This window comes from Hemitrygon akajei, chromosome 23 (assembly GCF_048418815.1).
Source record: "Hemitrygon akajei chromosome 23, sHemAka1.3, whole genome shotgun sequence".
NCBI classification, from domain to species: Eukaryota; Metazoa; Chordata; class Chondrichthyes; order Myliobatiformes; family Dasyatidae; genus Hemitrygon; species Hemitrygon akajei.
In genome coordinates this window covers 1,987,346-2,011,584 of record NC_133146.1, presented here as the reverse complement: position 1 = coordinate 2,011,584, position 24,239 = coordinate 1,987,346, and the positions used below count along the sequence as shown (strand labels likewise).

General features: G+C 42.7%; 1 protein-coding gene across 2 annotated transcripts in view; it reads left to right on the top strand.

The window, feature by feature from the left end:
• Positions 1-24,239, top strand: part of shoc2 (SHOC2 leucine rich repeat scaffold protein) — a 159,536-nt gene that overhangs the window by 120,291 nt on the left and 15,006 nt on the right. For both annotated transcript variants that reach the window (XM_073026849.1, XM_073026848.1), the window contains exons 5-8: positions 7,022-7,152; positions 19,096-19,284; positions 20,361-20,483; positions 23,485-23,622. In XM_073026849.1, coding sequence (XP_072882950.1) covers positions 7,022-7,152; positions 19,096-19,284; positions 20,361-20,483; positions 23,485-23,622 — 581 coding nt within the window. The remainder of the gene's footprint in view (positions 1-7,021; positions 7,153-19,095; positions 19,285-20,360; positions 20,484-23,484; positions 23,623-24,239) is intronic.

Sequence of the window (24,239 nt, the reverse complement as noted above, 5' to 3'; positions counted from 1 at the left end):
GCCAGTAGGTGAATTGTGCCTACAGCATTTAATGACGTGCCTGCATTTGACATGACATGACCAGCATTTGTGATGCTGGTCATATCATTGTGCAAGTTCTAGTAAGATGGTGGCACGTACAAACGCAACGGCCTCTTGGGCTAATCAAAGGTGCTTTTCTCTTTGTAAAATTTGATTTTTACGATCCAAAGACATTCTACTCCAAGAACACCGGTTACTGTAGGGCTACTCTATCAGTGAGCTGCTCGTCAATTGGAGAATCTGGACTGGTGTCAGGTGAAGCTGGCCGAGGTGTCAAAGTAGCTGGTTGGGATATTGGAGGAGCCCACTGGGATGTCGAGGAGCCAGTTTGACTATGGAGGAGCTGTCCAGGCTGCAGAAGCATCGGAGTTGATGCAGTATAACCATGGGAGATTGTCGCAGACATCTCACTTGCGGTCACAAGACTCTGTTGGACAGTGATAGTGCAAGATGCCGCGGGCCTGTTACCCTTGTCTGTTGGAGGGACAGACGATATGGGAGCTCTATAGCCTCAGTTGTAGGGAGGACTAGGTCTCAAGCCTCGGGCTTGCCTGCTGCTGCAGACCAGGTGAGAGACGTGGAAGTGTTTACAGTTGAGTAGGTTGGGGTTTGGCCTCTCCCATCACTGCTGTCCTCCCATATTCAAGCAATAGAATGGCAGGCTGGATTGCACGTGTCCGCACACTGCCAGGGGCCTATGCCTTCGATTGCTGAATATTGTTGCTCAGGGTCTTGGACTATATATGTTTTTTTAAGTGAATATGCTTCCTTGCTCTCTTTGAATTATGTTACTTGTTATTTTGAAAGTTTGCTTGCTAGTTTAAATATTTTGCACCTTGGCCCCAGAGAAATGCTGTCTAATTCAGTTGTATCTGTGTATGGTTTGAATGATAATTAAACTTGACTTGATATCTGGTTAGACAATACCAGTAGATCATTGAAAGCTGAAATCTGAATATTTATTTGTGCATAAAAATGTCAGGGCATATATTTCAGTTTCCTCTATAATAACTGCATTTCAGTAGCTTACAAGTTGATTCAAACATCAGGAGGATCATGGGCGTTGATTTGCTACCTTATGTGGAAGGGCGCATTTCTTGCAGAACTCACTGATTTCTGTATGGAACTGTCAGTCTACATGTTATCCCTAGGTGACTGGTGGAATTTGGTCAATAGCTTAATGGATAAATTAGTTGAATTACAGCCAGAAATTTGAACACAAGTTCCAGATCCAGTAGCTGGGGCAGTTAAACTCTAATTAAGATTAATGAAAAGATTAGCCTCAATAACAGCTGATAAAGATTAGTTATATTTGTCACATGTACATTGAAATATATTTGTAGCAAATCAATGAGGTCTGAGCTGAGCAGCCGGCAAGTGTCGCCACACTTCCAGTACTAATCTAGTATGCCCACAACTCATCGACACTAACCATACATCTTGGAATGTGTGAGGAGATCTACACAGTCACGGGAAGAAATGCCTGTACAAACTCCATACAGGTAGTGTCGGGATTTGAACTTTGACTGATGATCACAGGGGCCATAAAATGATGCACTAATCACCACTATCCTGCTGCCCATGAACCTTCTGGATTCCCATGAAAATCTTTACTTATGTTCTTAAGGGAAGTATATATTTGTTCAAGACCCAGCAATGTAGTTGACTCCTAACTAGCTTGCAGGTGGTTAATTTTGTCAGTGATCCATGTTACAACATTTAAAGTTGCTAGACTGTTTCCCATTTTCCACTATAGTTTTATCCCTCAAGCCTAACTTGTTGACATTTGAAATGCAGCTATGTTGAAGGGTCTTTGACCTGGAGCATGAACTCAATTTTTCTTTCTGCAGATTCTGCCTGACTTGCAGAGGGTTTCCAGCATTTTCTGTTCTCATTTCAGATTCTCAGCCTGTGCAGTTTTTTGATTTTCAGTTGCTGACATTCAAACACAGGCAAATCGTGGTTTGGAAAGTTTTTTTTAAACAACATGTTAAATATCATGTAAACAGGAAATGGTCAAATGTACCCTTTGACAGATAACCAGAATTTCATGTGAAATGATAAAGGAAATGCTTAGTTTGTAGATTTGTCATTAGTATAGCATAGTACTAAATGAAAATTTTAAAAACAAATTGTTGCAAATCTGACATAAAACAAAATGTGCTCAGTATTAAACTTTTATAATCTTGAACGCAAAATTGAATACCACTGCAAAACTGCAATGATATGTTGGTATTTAATATATCAATGCTATCATCCCCTCAAAATTAATCAATAGGTTTCAAAACGTAGGCCTCAATATCTCCTTGTGCAACTGGATCCTCTATTTCCTCACTTGTAGATCCCAGTCAGTTTGGATTGGCAACATCTCCTTCCCAATCACCATCAGCTCAGGTGCAGCAAGGCTGCGTGCTAACCCCCTGCTGTACTTGCTTTATAATTGTGACTGCAAATTTAAATGCGGCTGTAACGACATATTTAAGTTTACTGATGACACCACTGCCATGCAGAATCAAAGATCAAAGGTGGTGACAAATAAGCAGAAAGAAGGGAGATTGAAAATCTGGCTGAATGGTGCCACAACCTCACTCAATGTCAGCAAAACCAAAGAGCTGATTGACTACAGGAGGAGGAAAAAAGTCCACGAGCCAGTCCCCATCAGGGGATCAGAGGTGGAGAGGGTCAACAATTTTAAATTCCTCTGATATCTTTTTAGATAATCTGTCCTGGGTCTAGCATGTACATGCTAATACAAAGAAAACACGACAGTGCCTCTGCTTAAAAGTTTGTGAAGATTCTGCATGTAGTGTATAACTTTGACAAACTTCTATAGATGTGTAGTGGAGAGTATATTGACTGGCTGCATCACGGCCTGGAATGGAAACACCAATGCCTTTAAAAAGAAAATCCTATAGTGGATTCGACCCAGTAAGTCGTAGGTAAAGCCTTGTAAACCATTGAGTGCATCTGCATGAAATGCTGTTGTAGGAAAGCAGCATCCATAATCAAAGATCTCCACCATCCAGGTCATGCTGTCTTCTCACTGCTGCCATCAAGTAGAAAGTATAAGAGCCTCAGGACTCATACCACCAGGTTCAAGAACAGTTACTACCCCTCAATCATCAGGCTCTTGAATACAAGTGGATAACTACTTGCTTGCCCCATCAATTGAAATGCTCCTACAACCAATGATCTCACTTTAAGGACTCTTTATCTCATTATCTAATGTTCTCATTATTTATTGCTATTTATTTCTATTTGCTTTTGCATAGTTTATTATCTTGTTGATCTTTCATTGATTCTGTTATAGTTTTGTTACTATTCTATTGATTTGTTGAGCACGCCCATAGGAAAATGAATCTCAAGGTTTTATATGGCGACATAAATGTATTTTGAACTTTGGAGAGTGTACTGACTTTTGCATTGCGGCCTGGTATGAGAACACCAATCTGTTGAATGCAAAAGCCTACAAAAAGTACTGGATGCAGCCCAGTCCATGACATTGAACAAAGTTAGAATCCGTTATCAAGGACACCCACCATCCAGGCCTTGCTCTCTTCTCACTGCTGCCAACACGAAGGATGTACAGGAGCCTCAAGTGACACACCACCAGGTTCAGGAACAATTATTATCCCTCAACCATCAGGCTCTTGAACTAGAATACACTTGGCCCACAACCTGTAGATGTAATTTTAAGGACTCTACAACTCTCATTCTCAATATTTATTGCTTATTTATGTATTATTGTTTTTTTCCTCTTCTTTGTATTTCCACAGGTTGTTGTCTTTTGTACGTTGGTTGTTTGTCCTATTTGTGTGTTTTCATTGATTCTATTGTTTCTTTGTACTTACTGTGAATGCCTGCAAGAAAATGAATTTTGAGCTAGTATATGGTGACAGATACATACAGTGGCATGCAAAAGTTTGAGCACCCCGGTTAAAATTTCTGTTACCGTGAATAGCTAAGCGAGTAAAAGATTACCTGATTTCCAAAAGGCATAAAGTTAAAGATTACTTTTTTTATTTCCATCCCTTACAGTTTTAAAATAACAAAAAAGGAAAAGGGCCCGAAGCAAAAGTTTGGGCACCCTGCACGGTACTTAGTAACACCCCCTTTGGCAAGTATCACAGTTTGGAAATGCTTTCTGTAGCAAGCTGAGAGTCTTTCAATTCTTGTTTGGGAGATTTTCACCCATTCTTCCTTGCAGGAGGCTTCTAGTTCTTTGAGATTCTTGGGCCGTCTTGCATGCACTGCTCTTTTGAGGTCTATCCACAGATTTTCGATGATGTTTAGGTTGGGGGACTGTGAGGGCCATGGCAAAACCTTCAGCTTTCGCCTCTTAAGGTAGTCCATTGTGGATCTGGAGGTGTGTTTAGGATCATTATCCTGTTGTAGAAACCATCCTCTTTTCATCTTCAGCTTTTTTTTAATAGACGGTGTGGTGTTTGCTTCCAGAATTTGCTGGTACTTAATTGAATTCATTCTTCCCTCTGCCAGTGAAATGTTCCCCGTGCCACTGGCTGCAACACAAGCCCAAAGCATGATCGATCCACCCCCATGCTTAACAGTTGGAGAGGTGTTCTTTGCGTGAAATTCTGCACCCTTTTTTCTGCAAACATACCTTTGCTCATTGCGGCCAAGAAGTTCTATTTTAACTTCTTCAGTCCACAGGACAAAATGCATTAGGCTTGTTTAGATGTTCCTTTGCAAACTTCTGACGCTGAATATTGTGGTGAGGACGTAGGAAAGGTTTTTTTCTGATGACTCTTCCATGAAGGTCGTATTTGTGCAGGTGTCGTTGCACGGTAGAACAGTGTACCACCACTCCAGAGTCTGCTAAATCTTCCTGAAGGTCTTTTGCAGTCAAATGGGGGTTTTGATTTTCCTTTCTAGCAATCCTACGAGCAGTTCTCTTGGAAAGTTTTCTTGGTGTTCCAGACCTCAACTTGACCTCCACCATTCCTGTTAACTGCCATTTCATAATTACATTACAAACTGAGGAAACGGCTACCTGAAAATGTTTTGCTATCTTCTTATAGCCTTCTCCTGCTTTGTGGGCATCATTTATTTTAATTTTCAGAGTGCTAGGTAGCTGTTTAGAGGAGCCCATGGCTGCTGATTGTTGGGACAAGATTTGAGGAGTCAGGGTATTTCTAAAGCTTTGAAATTTGCATTGCCTAACCTTTCCTAACGATGATTGTGAACAAGCCATAGCCCTAACAAGCTAATTAAGGTCTGAGACCTTGGTAAAAGTTATTTGAGAGCGCAAATCTCTTGGGGTGCCCAAACTTTTGCATGGTGCTCCTTTTCACTCTTAAGATTCTACAAAACAAAAATAATACACTAATCTTGCTTAAAAAGTTGAAAAGAATGTTTCATCTTTAACTTTATGACTTTTGGAGATAAGTTCATCTTCTACTTGCTTAGCTATTCACAGTAACAGAAATTTTGACCAGGGATGCCCAAACTTTTGCATGCCACTGTATGTACTTTGATAATAAATTTACTTTGAACACTGCCATGTAAGGGTCCCTGCCTTCCTTTTGTACTAATAACCCACATAAATCGCAGTCCTCTCTGGAGCTACTTTGTAACCCTGGTGCAGACGCTTGTCCATCCAACTCAGTGATGAATTGCCCTTGTCTCAGTGAGAATGGTCAAAAGCTGCTGTTTCTCATATTCTTTAAGCACTGCAACTCTCCCCAGAACGGCAAATTCAATGCGGTAATTTGCCGACCATCCAGATACACAGCAGGGTGCAGCAAAGAGGAGGATTGAGATCCGTACACATTCAAGATGCAGCACCGGGTAGGGATTCATGCCAGTTTCCAACCACATTAAAGGGGAGAGCAGTGGCTCATTCCTAGTACAGTGGTGTGAAGCAATGAGGGAAGGTATGGGATTGTATCAGATACCCTGCATGCAGAGTAAATAAATGCCTTTTTAGTGTACATGTAGTGGTGCTGGAAAGTTTGTGAACCCTGTAGAATTTTCTCTATTTCTGCATAAATATGACAATGTGATGAGATCTTCACACAAATCCTAAAACTGGATGAAGAGAACCCAATTAAATAAATAACATAAAATAATACATTATTTATTGAGAAAAATTATCCTATATTAAATGTATTTGTTGGAAAAAGTATGTGAACCTCTGAGGTAATGCCTTCTACAGAAGCTATTTGGAGTTGGGTGTTCCAATCAATGAGATGAGATTGGAGGTGTGGGTTATACCCTGCCCTATTTTTTTTTTAAAAAAAGACACACCATGTCAGATTACTGACAGAGCCTGCACTTCTCAAGAAAGATATGTTTATGTGCACCATGCCTCAATCAAAACAACTTTTTGAGGACCTCAGAAGAATTGTAGAGATGCACGAAGCTGGAGAAAGGTACGAAAGCATTGCGAAAGACTTGAGTGTTCATCAGTCCACAGTAAGAGGAATTGTCTACAAATGGAGGGAACTTAGTTGTTACTTTCCCTAGGAGCAGGCGTCCTTGCAAAGGTCACACCAAGAGTGCAACGTGCAGTACTGAAGGAGGTGAAAAAGGACCCGAGGGTAACAGCAAAAGATCTGCAGAAATCTCTAGAGCATCCTAAAGTCTCTGTTCATGTGTACACTATAAGAGAAACACTAAACGTGGAAACACTGAACACTGAAAATGCGGAAATAGAGAAAATTCTACAGGGTTCACAAACTTTCTAATACCACTGTAACTATGAGTCTTTAGACCCCAAGGTTAAAAGCTCTATAGTAAATTAGCATTCTGCCAGATTGTGGATACTACTGTTTTTTATATTTGAAATAACTTACAAGTACTACTGTGGAACACTTCCAATTGTCGTAATTATGTAATGAATTTTAAGCTGGTATTGTGATGGTGATGTTTGAATTTGTTTCATACACTTTAAAATGTTTCAAAGGTACAGAATCTGCTAAAATGATGTTTTTCCCACAGATACTAATAGCATTTTCAATGTTCAACCTTCTGATTGCAGGTAATCTATCCAGTCTGAGTCGTTTGGGACTGAGGTACAACAGATTATCTGCTGTACCCAGATCATTGGCAAGGTGTAGTGAATTGGATGAGCTTAACCTAGAGAACAATAATATCTCAACATTACCTGAGGTAAGAGGTTGATTAAAATTGTTTAGAGGCATGTGTGACTCTGAAAATCATTAGCATCTTTTCAAATATTGAAAAATATGCTGCATACCTCTTTATCTTATTCTTAAATTAAATAATTTAAAGTATACTGGAGAAAGATTTGAAGCCCTTTACCCGGGGAAGGTGGTGTGATGTAGAACACAGAATATTATAGCACAGGAACAGACTATTCTGCTAAAAAGCAAATCAAAAACACTCAAACACTAATCCTTCCTACCTACACCATGTCCGTATCCCTCCATCTTACTTACATCTATGTGCCTATACAAATGTCTCTTAAAAGCCTCCAGTGTATTTGCCTTTACAACCATACCAGGCAGTGCATGCCGAGTATCAACCACTCTGAGTGAAAAAACTGAAACCTTCATGTCCCCTTTGAACTTAACTGCTCTCACCTTCAATGTATGCCCTCTGGTATTAGACATTTCAAGCCTAGAAATGGATATACTCTGTCCACTCTCTCTGTGTCTCTGATGATATTGTAAACCTATCAGAATTCCCCTCAGCATCCAACACTCCTGACAAAACAATCCAAGTTTATACAGCCTCTCGTGCCCTCTAAACCAGGTGGCAGCCTTGTAAACATATTCTGCACGCACTGCAAAACCTCAACATCCTTCCTATAGGGGGGCGTCTAGAACTGTATGCAATACTCCAGATGTGGCCTAACCAGTTTTATAAAGTTGCAGCATAACTTCCTGACTTTCAAATGCAATGCCTCAATGAAAGCAAGCATTCCATAAGCCACTTTAATCACCTTATTGACTTGTAGCCACTTTCATGGAGCTATGAACTTGGATCCCAAGATCTCTCCTCAGCAACACTGTTAGGATCTTGCTTTTAACAGTGTACTGTCTCCCTGAATGGCCCAACCTAAGTGCAACCTCACATTTATCTGGGTTAACTTCCATCTGTCATTTGTCTGTCCATATCTGCAACTGATCTATATTGCGCTATATTCTTTGCCAGTCTGCTACACTATCTATAACTCCACCAATTTTGGGATTATGTGCAAATTTAGTAACCCACCCATCTAAAATTTTCATCCATGTTATTTATATACATTACAAACAGCAGAGGTCCCAGCACAGATCCCCTTGGAACTCCACTAATTACAGACCACTAACTCAAATGAGTCCTTCCAACATTACCCTCTGTTTTCAATGTACAGGCCAGTTCTGAAATCAAACAGTCAATTCACTGTGGATCCCGTGAATCTTAATCTTGATTAGCCTCCCATGAGGGTCTTTGTCAAAAGCCTTACTAAAACTCATGTAGACAACATCCACTGCCCTACTCTCATCAATCTTCATCGTCACCTTGACAAGAAACTCAATGGAGTTGGTACGACGAGACTTGCCCCGCACAAATTCATGCTGGCTCTCCTTAATTAGGCCATGAGTTTCCAACGCTCATATATCCCATCCATAAGAATTTTCTCAAACTATTTCTCTACAACTTGCTTGTCTATAGTTGTGAAACTTGCTTGTCTATAGTTCCTAGGATTCTCCCTTATTTCCTTTTTAAATAGACGTACAACACTAGCCACTTGCCAGTCCTCTGGGACCTTGACTGTGGTTAGAGAGGACACAAGGATACTGGTCAATGGCAATCTTGTCTCTTGCCTCCTTCAATAACCTGGGGTAAATTCCATCAGTCCCTGGGGACTTATCCTCTTTAATACTCATTAGGAGACCCAGCTCTTCCTTCTTGATCTCTAAATGTCCTAACATATTTATACATTCAGCACTGATCTACAGGTCTTCCATTTCCTTTTCCTTGGAACTACTGAAGCAAAATACTTATTACATTCACTGACATTCTCTGCATCCAAATAAAAGTTCTCCCCTTTTCTTTATTTTTGAGGCATTGTAAGTGTTGTTACTTCGATGTACCTGTTATTTTTGAATAATAATAATAATAAAAAGACTTGAAAGAAAAGTTCTCTCCTTCCACTGAGGCCAGGGGAGGAAAAAAACCAGAGGTCATGGATTAAGGGTGAAGGGGGAAAAGTTTAAAGGGAACATTAGGGGGGACTTTTTCACGCAGAGAGTGGTGGGAGTGTGGAATGAGCTGCTAGATAAAGTGGTGAATGCGGTCTCACTTTTGACATTTAAGAAAAACTTGGACAGGTATGTGGATGAGAGGGGTTTGGAGGGATATGGCCCAGGTGCAGGTCAGTGGGACTAGGCAGAAAAATGGTTCGGCACAGCCAAGAAGGGCCAAAAGGCCTGTTTCTGTGCTGTAATGTTCTATGGTTTGGGATTCACCCTAACCCTACTTGCTAAGGGGTTTGCATGCCACTGCTGGCTTTTCTAATTCCTGCCTTTCGTTCTTTTCTGGTTTCTTTATACTCCTCGTGCTTCGTTTGATCATAACTTCAGAAGCTTTATATACTTTCTCTTCTTGACTAAATTCATAACCTCTCTGACATCCTCAGTTCTCTTATCTTTCCATCCCTGTCCTTTCTTCTAACAAGAACATTCATTTCCTGTACTCTGTGCAATTGATCTTTAGACACCCTCCACGTGTCTGATGTGGACTTGCCAGAGAAAAGGTGTTTCCAATAACTTTTTTTTGTTCCTGCTGTTGGGCTTGAAATTCTGCCCTGTGTTCGTTTAGGAAGAGAGACAACCAACACCGGAATATTACAAAACTTAGGTTTATTGCAGAATTCGTAACTGGTACAGCGAATCGACGGAATCGCTGGAGAAGGCGCGTTCCGACCTCCCCTTACAATCTGCTCTTATTTATATCCCTTTTCCCCCCAGCACAACCCCCCGCTACATATTAGGTAATATCGGGCACTTGTGTCCATCTTATTGGCCCGCAGCCATATGCTCACGAGTTACCTGTTTCTTTTGTTTACTGTATCGCGTGACACTAATAGTATCGGTGTAGCGGGGTCCCCAGTTTCGCTCCCCCTCGCTCGCATTCCAGCTTCCTAACATGATGTGCGTTACGTGAGCCACTCCTGACCTGTAATGGCGGTCCCGAATTAACCCCAACACGAATTAACCCCGACACGAATTAACCCCAATACTAATTAACCCCAACACTCCCTCCCTTGGCCTCCCAGAGGCCACATCCCCACATCCCTTACAATCTTTTCTGTGGCTGCCGGGATCAGGCAGGGAGGCGAGCGTCCCCCGGCACTCTTTGGCGTGTCCTCCCTATTTGCTTATCCTGATTTGTCCGACCTAGGGTCACAAAATATGGGTAGGGGTTCCCTAAACATCCGCAATTTTTACAAGAAGCATGCAACATTTCAGAAAACTTATTCAAGAACAAATTCACAATCCCCCCCTTGCCATGGTCCATTTCAGTCCGTGTCCTCCCATAGCGCGTCCGCTTTCCGGGAGGGCCGTGTCCTTCCCTTCCACTGGGAACAAGGGTGCCTGGTACGCCGGTGGAGTTCCATCCTTTCCGGTCAAGGCTCGATCTATAGTCCCGCAACAACAACCACACGTAATAAAGATAGCAATTGAAATAGACAGTCCTAGAGCCGACTGTCCCAGAAACGCTCCCCACTTGCCAGAGGTCTTATTTAGCCAGTAGAAAATGATGCCAGTTATTGTCCCCCTCCCTTCTTACCTTTTAATGCCCTGTTGGAGACCTCGGTGACAGGGTATGGACCATGCCACCGTTTTCCGTTCCAGGTGAGCTTCCCCGGGCCTCGGAGGAACACTTCCACTCCTACCTTGATGGTGTCCGACCCCTGCGGCTGCTCACTGTTAGTTTATTGAACTCGCACAGTTATCAATTTTACCATATTTCTAAAAACTCTCATATACTCTGTTACTCAACACACAAATGTCTGAGTTTCGGTAACTCGAAATTGAAGTGCTCCATGGCTCCCTAGTACACAGAGAGGATCAAATATGGGACGGTCGCCTTTCAAAACCTGACCTTCGCGTGGGAGATTTCTCCTCTTAACAACCAGTCTAAGGTAGGCGCCGTCAGTATCCCCGTGCACTAAGGTGTACCGCGGAACACTTTCTCTTCTCCTCCTCACTCCTGAGACTTTTATGCCCATCGTTGGCGGCGGGTACCCTCACTCAGAAGACTTTTCCACGGGCGGAGGATCTTCCTAAAAACAGATAAGAGTTAGTACTTACCAGTCACGATTCTGCACCGGGAATGATCTCTCCCAGGGTAATTTGGGGTTGGTGAGGATCCGTCAGCAGACAAGATCTAACTCAGTGATTTAACTATCTAGTGGAAGTCTTTGATATAACAGGCACTTCCTGACCTTAGTCGAGCTTGCGGCCGCAAGTTGTCTGCTGTCGGACCCGCCAGCCTGTGTTGTCTCTCCCTCCCCACGTCGGGGTCACCAAATGTTGGGCTTGAAATTCTGCCCTGTGTTCGTTTAGGAAGAGAGACAACCAATATTACAAAACTTAGGTTTATTGCAGAATTCGTAACTGGTACAGCGAATCGACGGAATCGCTAGAGAAGGCGCGTTCCGACCTCCCCTTACAATCTGCTCTTATTTATATCCCTTTTCCCCCCAGCACAACCCCCCGCTACATATTAGGTAATATCGGGCACTTGTGTCCATCTTATTGGCCCGCAGCCATATGCTCACGAGTTACCTGTTTCTTTTGTTTACTGTATCGCGTGACACTAATAGTATCGGTGTAGCGGGGTCCCCAGTTTCGCTCCCCCTCGCTCGCATTCCAGCTTCCTAACATGATGTGCGTTACGTGAGCCACTCCTGACCTGTAATGGCGGTCCCGAATTAACCCCAACACGAATTAACCCCGACACGAATTAACCCCAATACTAATTAACCCCAACACTGCCTAATGCCCTGGTAATTTATCCTCCTGCAGTTTAAAACTCTCCCACATGTCCTTATCTATAGCTACCCTGAAAGTTAAGGAGTTGTGATTACTGCCTCCTAACTGTTCACCCACTGAAAGCTCAGTGACTGGCCAGGCTCATTACTCTACACCAGGTCCCATACAGTCCCTCCTCTCGTTGGACCGTCCACATATTTGTTTAAGAAACCCTCCTGTATACATTTGGTCCCTGTTTATTTTGTGCGAGTTAATCTTCACCAAGATAACAACCCTATTGTTTTTACACATTTCCTTAAACTGATTACATATCTGTTTCTCAGTGTCCCTGTGCTGACTGGGAGGTCTGTAGTATCCCATCAGTGTGATTGCCCCCTTCCTATTCCTGGGTTCCACCCAACTGTACTCAGTGTCTGACCCTCCATTATGTCTCCCTAGTTGTTGGAAATGAGCTGGAATAGAATCATTCTTGATGAATGATTGTTAGTTCTCTCTGCATAGTTACTGACAGATGTGAATGTTTGAAGGTTGGAGATATATCTAAGCTGAAATTGTACATTAATTTAGGGAAGAACATGTTGTAATATGAAATACTGACCATGTCCTTTTAAAGATATGTCTTGAATCTGCAACTTTCTTGGTTACCAAAGGATATTATAGTGAAGTTGGTAGAGAATTGAAGAAAAAAGTAGGGGCAAGAAGAAATAATTGCCTCTGATTATCCTTCAAATAAAATGTGGGAACTCCTAGTGATATCTTGAAGATAGAAAACATGTGTAGTTTCATAAGGATCATCAAATGGGATGGCTAAAAGGCCCAATCCACAAATGATTTTTATTGCAAAGTATTGAGAGTTGGTTAAATCATGTTAATCTTTAAAAAAAAAACACCAAAAGCTGAGAATGATGCTTTTCTTCAAGAAAAACTACATAAAATATTTAAAATTTTAACTACATATTTAAATTTATAAAACAGTTAAAGTAATCAAGCTTTATGTGGCTTGTGACAATTCAATAATGCCTTGATTTTGAATAAACAAAATCAAGCAAAAGTCATGAGAAAAACCTGCTTACTGCCCTTTACACTGCTGGTGTGTAGGGCAGCAATGAAGATACTCTGTCTCTGGTGTAGAGGGCTTCCTTCATGTCAATTGTCCGTCCCCATTCTCAGTCCGCATCAGAGTGCAGTTTGCATCCCATCAGATTCCTCTGTGTTTCTTCATTACAAGTGCTCAGAAATCATGCTATTGTGGCGACCCACTTCCTAGCGCACTCGAACCGGCTCACAAATAGCCAGCGCCGGCGGCACAAAGGCCAGTCCCAAAAGGGCGCCAGGTCTGCTTCATCAACAAAGGGAAAAGCCTGCGGGGGATTGTGCCCCCTACAGCATCCGCGCCCGGGGAGGGCGGGATCAGGGAGGCTTTAAAGCAAGGCTGTGAAGTTCGAATAAAATGTTCTTTAACTGCAGTTTACCGACTCCGTGTCGTTATTTTAGCGCTGCATGTAGCACACCACTACAATTGGTGACCCCGACGGTCCAAACGATATTTGGACCGGAGATGAACGACGCAGCATCTGTTCATGCGGTTTCATTGAAGCTGCCAAGCTTCTGGACGCTGCAACCTTACCTATGGTTCCAGCAAGCAGAAGCCCAATTCCACGTTCGGCAGATAACCTCAGAGGACACACGTTACTATTACGTGGTGAGCTCCCTCGACCAGGAGACAGCCGCCCAGGTTGAGGAGTTCATACAGTCGCCCCCGGAGGACGGCAAATACACGGACTTCAAAGCCCTACTCATACAGACATTTGGACTCTCGGTGCGAGCGAGCTGCCCGCTTACTGCACCTGGATGGTTTGGGGGACAGACCTCCATCGGCTTTAATGAATGAGATGTTGTCTCTGGCCGGCGGACACAAGCCCTGCCTCATCTTTGAGCAGGCATTCCTGGAGCAGCTGCCCGAGGACATACGCCTGCTGCTGTCCGACGCGGATTTCAGCGACCCCCGGAAGGTGGCTGCCCGGGCAGACTTGCTGTGGAACGCCAAGCAGGTGAGTGGGGTGTCCATCGCACAGATCACCAGGCCACGCTCCCAGCAGCAAACCAGACCAGGCCCGGCCACAGAGCCCGCTAACCCCAGAGGCAGGGGTGAGGAGACCAACGAACAATGGTGCTTCTACCACCAGCGGTGGGGCGCAGAAGACCGCCGCTGTAGCCTGCCCTGCAAGTTCCCGGGAAACGCCAGGGCCATCCGCCGCTGATGGCTACGGCGGCTGGCCATCGGGATAGCCTCCTGTATGTGTGGGACAAGAGGTCAGGACGCCGATTTTTGGTCGACACCGGTGCCGAGATCAGCGTCTTACCTCCGAGTTACGACACCCACAGCAGGGCACTGGGTCCCCCCCGAGGGCTGTGAACGGCAGCACAGTAAGGACCTACGGCACCCGTACGGTGCAGCTACAGTTCGGCTCCAGCCGGTTCACGTGGGACTTCACACTGGCCGCCGTAGTCCAACCACTTCTGGGTGCGGATTTTTTGCGGGCTCACAGCCTGCTGGTCGACCTGCCGAGGCAGAGACTGGTCCACGCCGAGACTTTTCAGACGTTCTCCCTGGGTGCAGCCCAGTTGCCAGCCCCTCACCTCGACTCCATCACGCTGTCTGACAACGACTTCACCAGGGTCCTGGCGGATTTCCCATCGGTTCTGGCACCGCAGTTCACGGCAGCCATGCCCCGACACAGCGTACAGCACCACATCCCTACCCAGGGACTACCCCTCCACGCCCGTGCTCGAAGGCTTCCCCCGGACAAGCTCGGACTGGCGATGGAGGAATTGGGGATCATACGGCGGTCCGACAGCCCATGGGCCTCCCCCCTGCACATAGTGCCCAAAGCGACAGGGGTCTGGAGACCATGCGGCAACTACCGCAGGCTGAACGAGGCTACAACACCAGACCGCTACCCTGTGCCGCACATTCAGGATTTTGCAGCAAACCTGCACGGCGCACGGATCTTCTCCAAGGTAGACCTCGTCCGGGGATACCATCAAATCCCGATGCATCCGGACGACGTCCCCAAAACGGCACTCATCACCCCGTTCGGCCTTTTCGAGTTCCTCCGCATGCCGTTCGGCCTGAAGAATGCCGCACAGAAGTTCCAGCGGTTAATGGACACGGTGGGACGTGACCTGGACTTGGCTTTCATCTATTTGGACGACATCCTCATAGCAAGCAGCAGTCGTCAGGAGCATGTGTCCCACCTCCGTCAACTCTACGCCCGACTGAGTGAATACAGTCTAACGATCAACCCGGCCAAATGCCAGTTCGGGCTCGACACCATCGACTTCCTGGGCCACAGGATTACTAAAGACGGGGCAACCCCTCTGCCTGCTAAGGTAGACGCAGTCCGCCATTTCCCCCGACCCACCACAATCAAAGACCTTCAGGAATTCGTGGGCATGGTAAATTTATACCACCGCTTCCTCCCTTCAGCTGCCCGAATCATACGCCCCCTGTTCGCCCTGATGTTGGGTCCGGGCAAGGACGTTACCTGGGACAAGGAGTCCGCCGCTGCTTTCATTAAAACGAAAGAAGCCTTAGCAAACGCCGCGATGTTAGTGCACCCCAGAATGGACGTCCCTACCGCCCTCACAGTGGACGCATCTAACACGGCAGTCGGTGGGGTACTGGAGCAACTCATCGCGGGTCGCTGGCAACCCCTGGCGTTTTTCAGCAAACACCTGCGACCACCTGAGCTCAAATACAGTGCTTTCAACCGGGATCTGTTGGCGCTATACCTGGCAATCCGGCATTTCAGGTACTTCTTAGAAGGTAGGCCCTTCACCGCGTTCACGGACCACAAGCCGCTTACCTTTATGTTCACAAAGGTGTCCGATCCCTGGTCGTCCCGCCAGCAGCGCCATCTGTCCTACATCTCTGAATACACGACGGATGTCCGGCATGTCTCAGGTAAGGACAATGTCGTGGCGGACGCGCTCTCGCGACCTAACGTTCATGGCAGCCCCAAGGGGGCACGAGGAAGAACCCGCAGCAGTCCTGGGCAGACTACGCGAGACGCTCGGCAAACTGGTCCCCATACCCACTTCGCAGCATGGGCAGAACCCGACCTGCGTACCCAAAGACTTACAGAACTGTAAGTTTGTGTTTGTACGACGGGGCGGGCATCGGCCACCGCTGCAACGGCCCTACGAGGGGCCGTTTACGATGCTCAGGAACAACAGGTCCACGTTCGTGCTGGACGTTGGGGGGAGAGAGGAGGTTTTCATCGTGGACCGACTCAAACCGGCCCATGTGGACCTGGCGCAACCGGTCGAGTTTCCAGCACCGCGGCGCAGAGGCCGACCTCCCAAACAGGGTCCGGCCCAGACTGTGGACATTGGTGGGGGGTGGGGGGGGGGGGGGTTATGTGGCGACCCACTTCCTAGCGCACTCGAACCGGCTCACAAATAGCCAGCGAACCGGCACAAAGGCCAGGTCTGCTTCACCAACAAAGGGAAAGCCTGCTGGGGTTTGTGAGTATGTGCCCCCTACAGCATCCGCGCCCGGGGAGGGCGGGATCAGGGAGGCTTTAAAGCAAGCCTGTGAAGTTCGAATAAAATCTTCTTTAACTGCAGTTTACCGACTCCGTGTCGTTATTTTAGCGCTGTGTGTAGCACACCGCTACACTATCAATATTCTGCAAAATTCAGGCCCTTATGTGGAGCTTAGTAGGTCTTGAATTCTCTAAGTTAGATAAAGATTCACATATCAAATCCACTATTTAAAAGTATTTCCTGACTGCTGGTGTATTTCTAGTTATAATTGAACTGAGGAATTAAGTTTTTAAGAAATAAGTAGCTGGCACGACATTGTGGCGGGTGGCACAGTTGGCATAATGCTTTACAGTGCCAGCAGTCAGAAAATCAGATTTCAATTTAATTCCCACCACAGACTGTAAGGAGTTTGTATGTTCTCCCCGTGACTGCATGGGTTTCCGCTGGGTGTTCCGGTTTCCTCCCACATTCCAAAAAAGATGTATTGGTTAGAGTTGGTCAGTTGTGGGCAAGCTGCATTGGTGTCAGAAACGTGGCACTTGGATGTCCCAGCACATTGCAAACGTTGATGCAAGTGACTTATTTTACTGTATATTTTAATAAATATGTGCATATGCAATGTACATGTGACAAATAAAGCTAATCATTGTCTTTATCTCATCTTTACTGTTGGCTTTTTACTAGTGAGATAGATATATACAAATTATATAAATAATTTACAAATTTAGTTATGAATGGAACGCAGAGTCTTGCTCTGTAACTCAATTGGTTCTCTATACTGATCACTACCAAATGGCATTTCTTTAAAAAATATGATTAATATAGCAATAATATCAATGATACTTCCCAAATGAATCTGCATTAATTTTTAGTTTTTCAAAGTATACTGCTCTTGTCTGAGATGCATAGTTCTCAATCTAAACCTAAAAGAAAAGGTAAAATAAACTGTTGGGATCATCTTTGCTGACTGCTGTCCTGTCTGTTAATCCCCATATTCCTTTTCTAGGCAAATACCTCTTGAAATACCTTTTAAATGTATTGTATTTACCTCTACTGTCTTTTCATTCCAGGAAACTCTCCTCAACTATGTGGGAAATCTTGTTCCTCAGTTCCATTTTAAATTTCTCCCCTCTCTCCTTAAACTCATACCTACTAGTTTTAGACTCCCCCGCCCCGAGAAAGGCACCCTTTATTCAATTTATACCCCTGATAATTTTCCAAATCCCTATAAAGAGATTCTCATCCTATTACATTCCAGTGAGAATAAATTTTGGCTATCCAATCTCTCCTTATTTCACCTTTCCATTCCAGCAAAATCTAGGTGAAGCTCCTCTATGCTCTGTCTATTGCTGCCATTTGATTTCACTCCAGTTGTCATTGAAAAGCTTTCCTCTGTATTTTGTCTAAAATTAAGTGCATCTGACTGGCAAACCTAATAATATTTATGCACTTAATTTAGTCCCAACATCTTAAATAATTTAAGTGGAAGTTGATTCTGCAGATGGTTACTGTGGACTTCTGTGTGATGCTTTTACAGCAAATCAAATGAAATAACTTTGTTTAGTGCTGATTTTTTTGCAAACTTCAAGCATTATAATGCAGGAAGTCTTAGCAATACTTGTACCTGACCTAGATGGATATGCTCTTGATACAAATCTTCTATGGTATAATAGAAAATATTTGTAACATTAATTCCCATTAGCTGATCTCTTGTCTTAATAGATTATTTAGTTGAAATTCTATGAAATTGACATAAATCTTTGCAATTACAGACAATTTATTTAATTAAGCAACACTCAATGCTGGAGGAACTCAGCTTTTTGCATATAGAACCATAGAACAATTACAGCACGGAAACAGGCCATCTCGGCCCTTCTAGTCCGTGCCAAATGCTTATTCTCATCTAGTCCCACCTACCTGCACTCAGCCCATAACCCTCCATTCCTTTCCTGTCCATGTACCTATCCAATTCTTTTTTTAAATGACAAAATCGAACCTGTCTCTACCACTTCTACCGGAAGCTCCTTCCACACAGCTACCACTCTCTGAGTAAAGAAATTCCCCTCATGTTACTCCTAAACTTTTGCTCCTTAACTCTCAACTCATGTCCTCTTGTTTGAATCTCCCCTACTCTCAATAGAAAAAGCCTATCTAAGTCAACTCTGTCTATCCCCATCATAATTTTAAATACCTCTATCAAGTCCCCCCTCAACCTTCTATGCTCCAAAGAATAAAGGCCTAACTTGTTCAACCTTTCTCTGTAACTTAGGTACTGAAACCCAGGTAACATTCTAGTAAATCTCCTCTGTATTCTTTCTGTTTTGTTTACATCTTTCTTATAATTTGGTGACCAGGACTGTACACAATCCAAGCACAATGTATGTTGTTTGGATTTCCAGCATCTGCAGATTTTCTCTTTTTTGCAATTTATTTAAATTTTATTTTCATATGGATTGTGCTTAATTATTCTCTGAATTTTTGAGCAATCCATATAGATATATTCATGCTTAAAATGACTTGGAGTGTTTCCTGTGTTCCCTCCTTGTTTCAGGGTCTTCTTTCAAGTCTTGCAAACTTGACCAGTTTAACATTAGCAAGGAATTGCTTCCAGTCATATCCAGTTGGTGGACCCCTACAGTTTTCTACTATCTATTCTCTCAACATGGAACATAACCGAATCAATAAAATACCTTTTGGAATCTTCTCCAGAGCTAAAGTGTTGAGTAAGCTGAATATGAAGGTAGGTAGTAAAGTTTAATATTACAAGGCAAAGCTCAAACAATTTCTACCATTGCATTCTGACAGAATTCAGAAAATTTAAGCTGACAATCCAGTTTAAACTGTATGGGAAATGTTATTCAGTATTTTGATTCAAATAACTTTCAGTCGCAATCCTATGTTTTTACTGAGGGTTCCCTTACGCAAAGTTGCTGTTTTTGAGACAGTTCATTTTTATCCAAGCTAAAATATTATGAAGTAATTTTTCATGTTAAAAATAAAATTTTGAAGTTTACTGACTTCAAGATTTCAAAAATAAGCTGGAATATAGAATGTATTGCAAGCTTGTTGAAAATTGGCTGCCACCCAGCCTGGTGCTAATTCTTTGACAACCATTTATAGTTCAGCATCGTTTCAGATCATGGCACTCTCACTGTAATGTTTTGAGTTTTTGTGCTCTAACTCTTAAATCTTCCCTAGGTAAATTTCCCAGTTTCCATTCTTTTTCCAACTTTAATTGAACATCTTGCATATTACTTTCAGGGTCATAGTATTTCTTAGTCCCATAAATTTAGGTAATTAATTGACCATTTAAATGTCTTAAAATAATTGATGCCTTCAGAGTTGATATTCAAGCTGCGTTTAATTTTGCTAGCAGGTGAGTTAATTTTCAATGTAGTTATGGAAAATCATACTTTAAATGCTAAAGCAAGTTTTTTTCCCCCCCACTCTTCATTGTTCCCTTAGTACATTTTGCATTGGTTCATTTTACAGTTCAGTACTATAAATAGTCATGTCTGGGATTGAAGTGAAATACAGCAATGTTGCACAAAATCTATTTCTTTCTAAACTATGTTTCAATCCTGCAGTACAGACAATGCTTAGGGCATTTATTAAATGTTTCATTGTTTTTCTTTTTCTTTTTAATATTTAAATGGCACAAAATCAAATTATGGAAAAAGTCTTTAATTTTAACCATTTCAGAAAGGAATAAGTGGGCTTAAAGATTTCAGATATAAAACAACTATGCTATTAATTTAAGAAGTCATCCATTTTTGTTTCTTTCTAGATGTATAACCTGTTTTCTAATCACTGTAGGACAATCAGCTAACTTCACTTCCATTGGACTTTGGAACATGGACAAGCATGGTAGAATTGAACCTTGCCACCAACCAACTCGCAAAGATTCCAGAAGATGTTTCGGGACTGGCATCTCTAGAGGTAAGAAAGCTGAGCGTGTAAATTCGTTAGTGTTCTTAAGGATTCAGATGCAAAAACTTAACTCATTTACTTCATTTTGCACACCCATTGGAGCTGTAGAAACTTGGTGATGAGTTAAGAAAAAGCCATAGGTATAGGTCCGTCAGAAAACATGTGATCTCCAGGGGCCACCCATTTTAATCCACTTTCCATTCCCATTCTGATATGTCTATACATGGCCTCTTCTACTGTCACGATTTCCCCCTTCTCCAGCCAATCAACTTCACAGCTCTTTACTTTGCCCCTCTTCCTCCCCTCCCCCTACCTTTTAATTCTACCCATCTTTTTTTCTCCAGTCCTGCTAAAGGGTCTCGGCCTGAAACGTCAGCTGTACTCTTTTTCTATAGATGCTGCTTGGCCTGCTTGAGTTCCTCCAGCATTTTATCTGCAGATTTTCTCTTGTTTGTGATATGATTATTGCTTCAGGACTGCATACTTAGTTAATTGACTACACAAAGGCTGTTTTAATGCCATGTAATAAAATGGGGCTATTTATCTTGTAACAGATAATCATCCTGTCTTTTTTACATTCTGTGTCTGACCCATCGCTCCACTCCATTTGTTTCATTTTCTTAAATCATGTTAATTTTGTCTCATTTGTACGATGTGCAGTATTTTCAGAGTGAGAGACCACTTGGGCTAAATTATTCATAGAAGCAGCAATGTCAAAATAGTTGTAGAATAACATGGGATCAATACACCTACCATTCACCAATGACAAGCAAGTTGTAGGGAGTGCTGGGGAAGTCGGGCAAACTAAACTTCAAGCTAGCTGCAAAACTTGGAGTGAGCATCAAATCCAAATTTGCAAAATTCACTACAATTAACTTTGGGTTTACATTTACCTAACACTAACAGAGTAATAAGTATCACAATAATAAATGTCTCTAAAAGCTAGCATTCAACATGAAGACTCAAGGTCTCTGTCATGTTTGCATTGATTTTGCATCACAAAATGTTTTGGAACTGAAATGCTCTGAAGATTGAATACCAAATTCCTACATTCATCTAGAGGGAAGTTATGGTTAACTTACAAGTATAAAAATCTCTCCAAATGACTATTAATGATAAGAAAAAGGAATTTTGAGATAATTAAAACTTTTAAACCAGCTTATACACTGGAAGGTTTTAAAAATTCCTCATACCCAGTTTCATCAGCTTATCAATATGTTTTTTTGTATTTGGATTTTAGATCTTAATTCAGATGGTTCATGGCATTAAAAAGTATAACAAAATATTTGAATTTTAATATTTTCAAGGGGAGGGGTTTATGAAATGAAATCTAATGTACACCTAAACAAGTCATTTACAGAATATAGCAAAAATTGAGCCACTATTTCATTATTTTTTTAAAAGTTAGAACATGAGGCAAATTTGGTTGCTTTACATCTACACTCAATAGCCACTTTATTTTATGCTTGCTTGTTAATGCGATATCTAATCAACCAATTGTGGCAGCAACTCGATGCATAAAAGTGTGCAGACATGAAGAGCGGTTTCAGTCAAAGAATACAAAAAAAATCTATAGGTTTATTTTTTTCCCCCCTTCTTTACAATTGTTCAGTTGGAACAATAGGAATGCCAGGCAGGATAGTGGAATGATCCTCTTGTGGTATGTGGGAAGGCAGGGAGACCTCAAATGTCCCTGATGACTACACCTGTGAGAAGTGCATCCAGCTGTAGCTTCTAACACTCGAAATTAAAAAGTTGTAGCTGGATGAACTCTGGATTATTCGGAAAGCTGAGGAGATGATAGACTGGACATATAGAGAGGTAGTTACACCCGGGCTGCAAAACACAGGAAACTGGGTGACAGTCAGGAAGGGGAAAAGGGTATGCTGCCTCCTTGATGCCAGGATCCAAGACATCCCGGATCGAGTCCTGAGCATTCTTAACTGGGAGAGTGAACAGGCACAGGTCGTGGTCCATGTAGGTACCAATGATCTGTGTAGGAAGAGTGACAAGGTTCTGCAAGGGGAATTCATGGAGTTAGGCTCTAAGTTAAAAGGCAGGACCTCCAGAGATGTGATCACCCCATGCCATGTGCTAGTGAGGCCAGAAGATTATACAGTTTAACATGTGGCTAAGGAGTTGGTGTAGGAGGGAAGGCGTCAGATTATTGGATCATTGGGCTCTCTTCCAAAGATGGAACCTGTATAGAAGAGATGGTTTGCACCTGAACTGGAAGGGGACTAATATCCTAGTGGGAAGGTTTGGTCGTGCTACACGGTGGGGTTTAAACTAGATTTGCAGGAACCAGAGTGCCAGAACAGTTAGTGGAGTGATTGTGGAGGCAGATGTTGGTAAGACCTCAGACCTCAAGAATCAAAAGGTTCAGCATGGTGTGACTAGTGTCATGAGCTGCATATATTCAAGGCGTGGATCAACACCTGGAATTATGATACAGTAACCATCAGTGAGACTTGGTTGCAGGAGGGGCAGGACTGGCAACTCATTATTCCAGGGTTCTGATGCTTTAGATGAGTGGGTGCAATTAAAGGGTGGCATTACTAATCGGGGAAAATGACACGGCAGTGCTCTGTCAGAACAGACTGGAGAACTCGTCCAATGAGGTGTTATGGGTGGAACTGAGAAATAGGAAAGGTATGACCATATTAATGGGGCTATATTGCAAACAAACTAACAGTCCGAGGGATTTAGAGAAACAAATTTGTAAAGAGATCACAGATGGTTACAAGAAGCATAAGGTTGTATTAGCAGGTGATTTTAACCTTGCACATAATAATTGGGAATCCCATGCTGTAAAAGGACTAGATGGGGTAAAGTTTGTCAAATGTGTTCAGGAAAATTTCCAGGCATTTCAGTTGAACCTGCGGAGCTATATTTATCCTTTGACATGTTGCTCAAGTGGCAGTATGTTTTTAATAAACAGAGATCAATCATGAGATTATTTATTGGTAGAAGTTTAAATGAATTTATTAACCTACTGGCTTACATTTAGGTTCTCATCTTATCAAATAACCTTCTTCGAAAGCTGCCTCACGGCATTGGACACTTAAGAAAACTGCGAGAATTGGACTTGGAAGAAAATAAACTTGAATCTCTTCCAAATGAAATTGCTTACCTTAAGGATTTGCAAGTAAGTGATTCATATGTAATCCAAACTAAAAAAAAATCTAGACTATTGTCTTTTAACATTTTGTTATATTGTACTTTCAGGTTGTAATAAAATGTAGCTCTAGCTACAGTTTTCTTCATGCCATAAAATGTAGCTCTAGCTACAGTTTTCTTCATGCCTTTTGTTCATGTGAAGTTACAGAAGGGAACCAAATTTTTTAAAAAATAAAATGCAAGCATATAACTGCCTAATTGGAGTGGTAAACCGTGTTAAGTTTACTTTCCCTTGGATTTTCCAATGTCACTTTTGCTGTACTTAATATTGAGGTTTCCAGAAGTGCATTCCTGTGCCACCCCCCCCCCCCCCCCCCCCCCCACAACATTGACAAACCTCCCCCACTGTCAAATGCCTATTTTACCCTGTCCTATCTGGAGTGCATGGTAATGATATTTCTGCTGTATCTCCTTTTGACAATTCAGAGAAAGTAATAACATTTCTACTCTATATGCAAGGTATAATTTATTTGGTTTAACATGCAGTATAAAATAAGTCAATTTCATATACCCAAAGAAGATATTCAACCTGCTGAAAATTTATAAATAAGTGTATTGCGGCCCTTGATCTATCTGCCAGTTTTA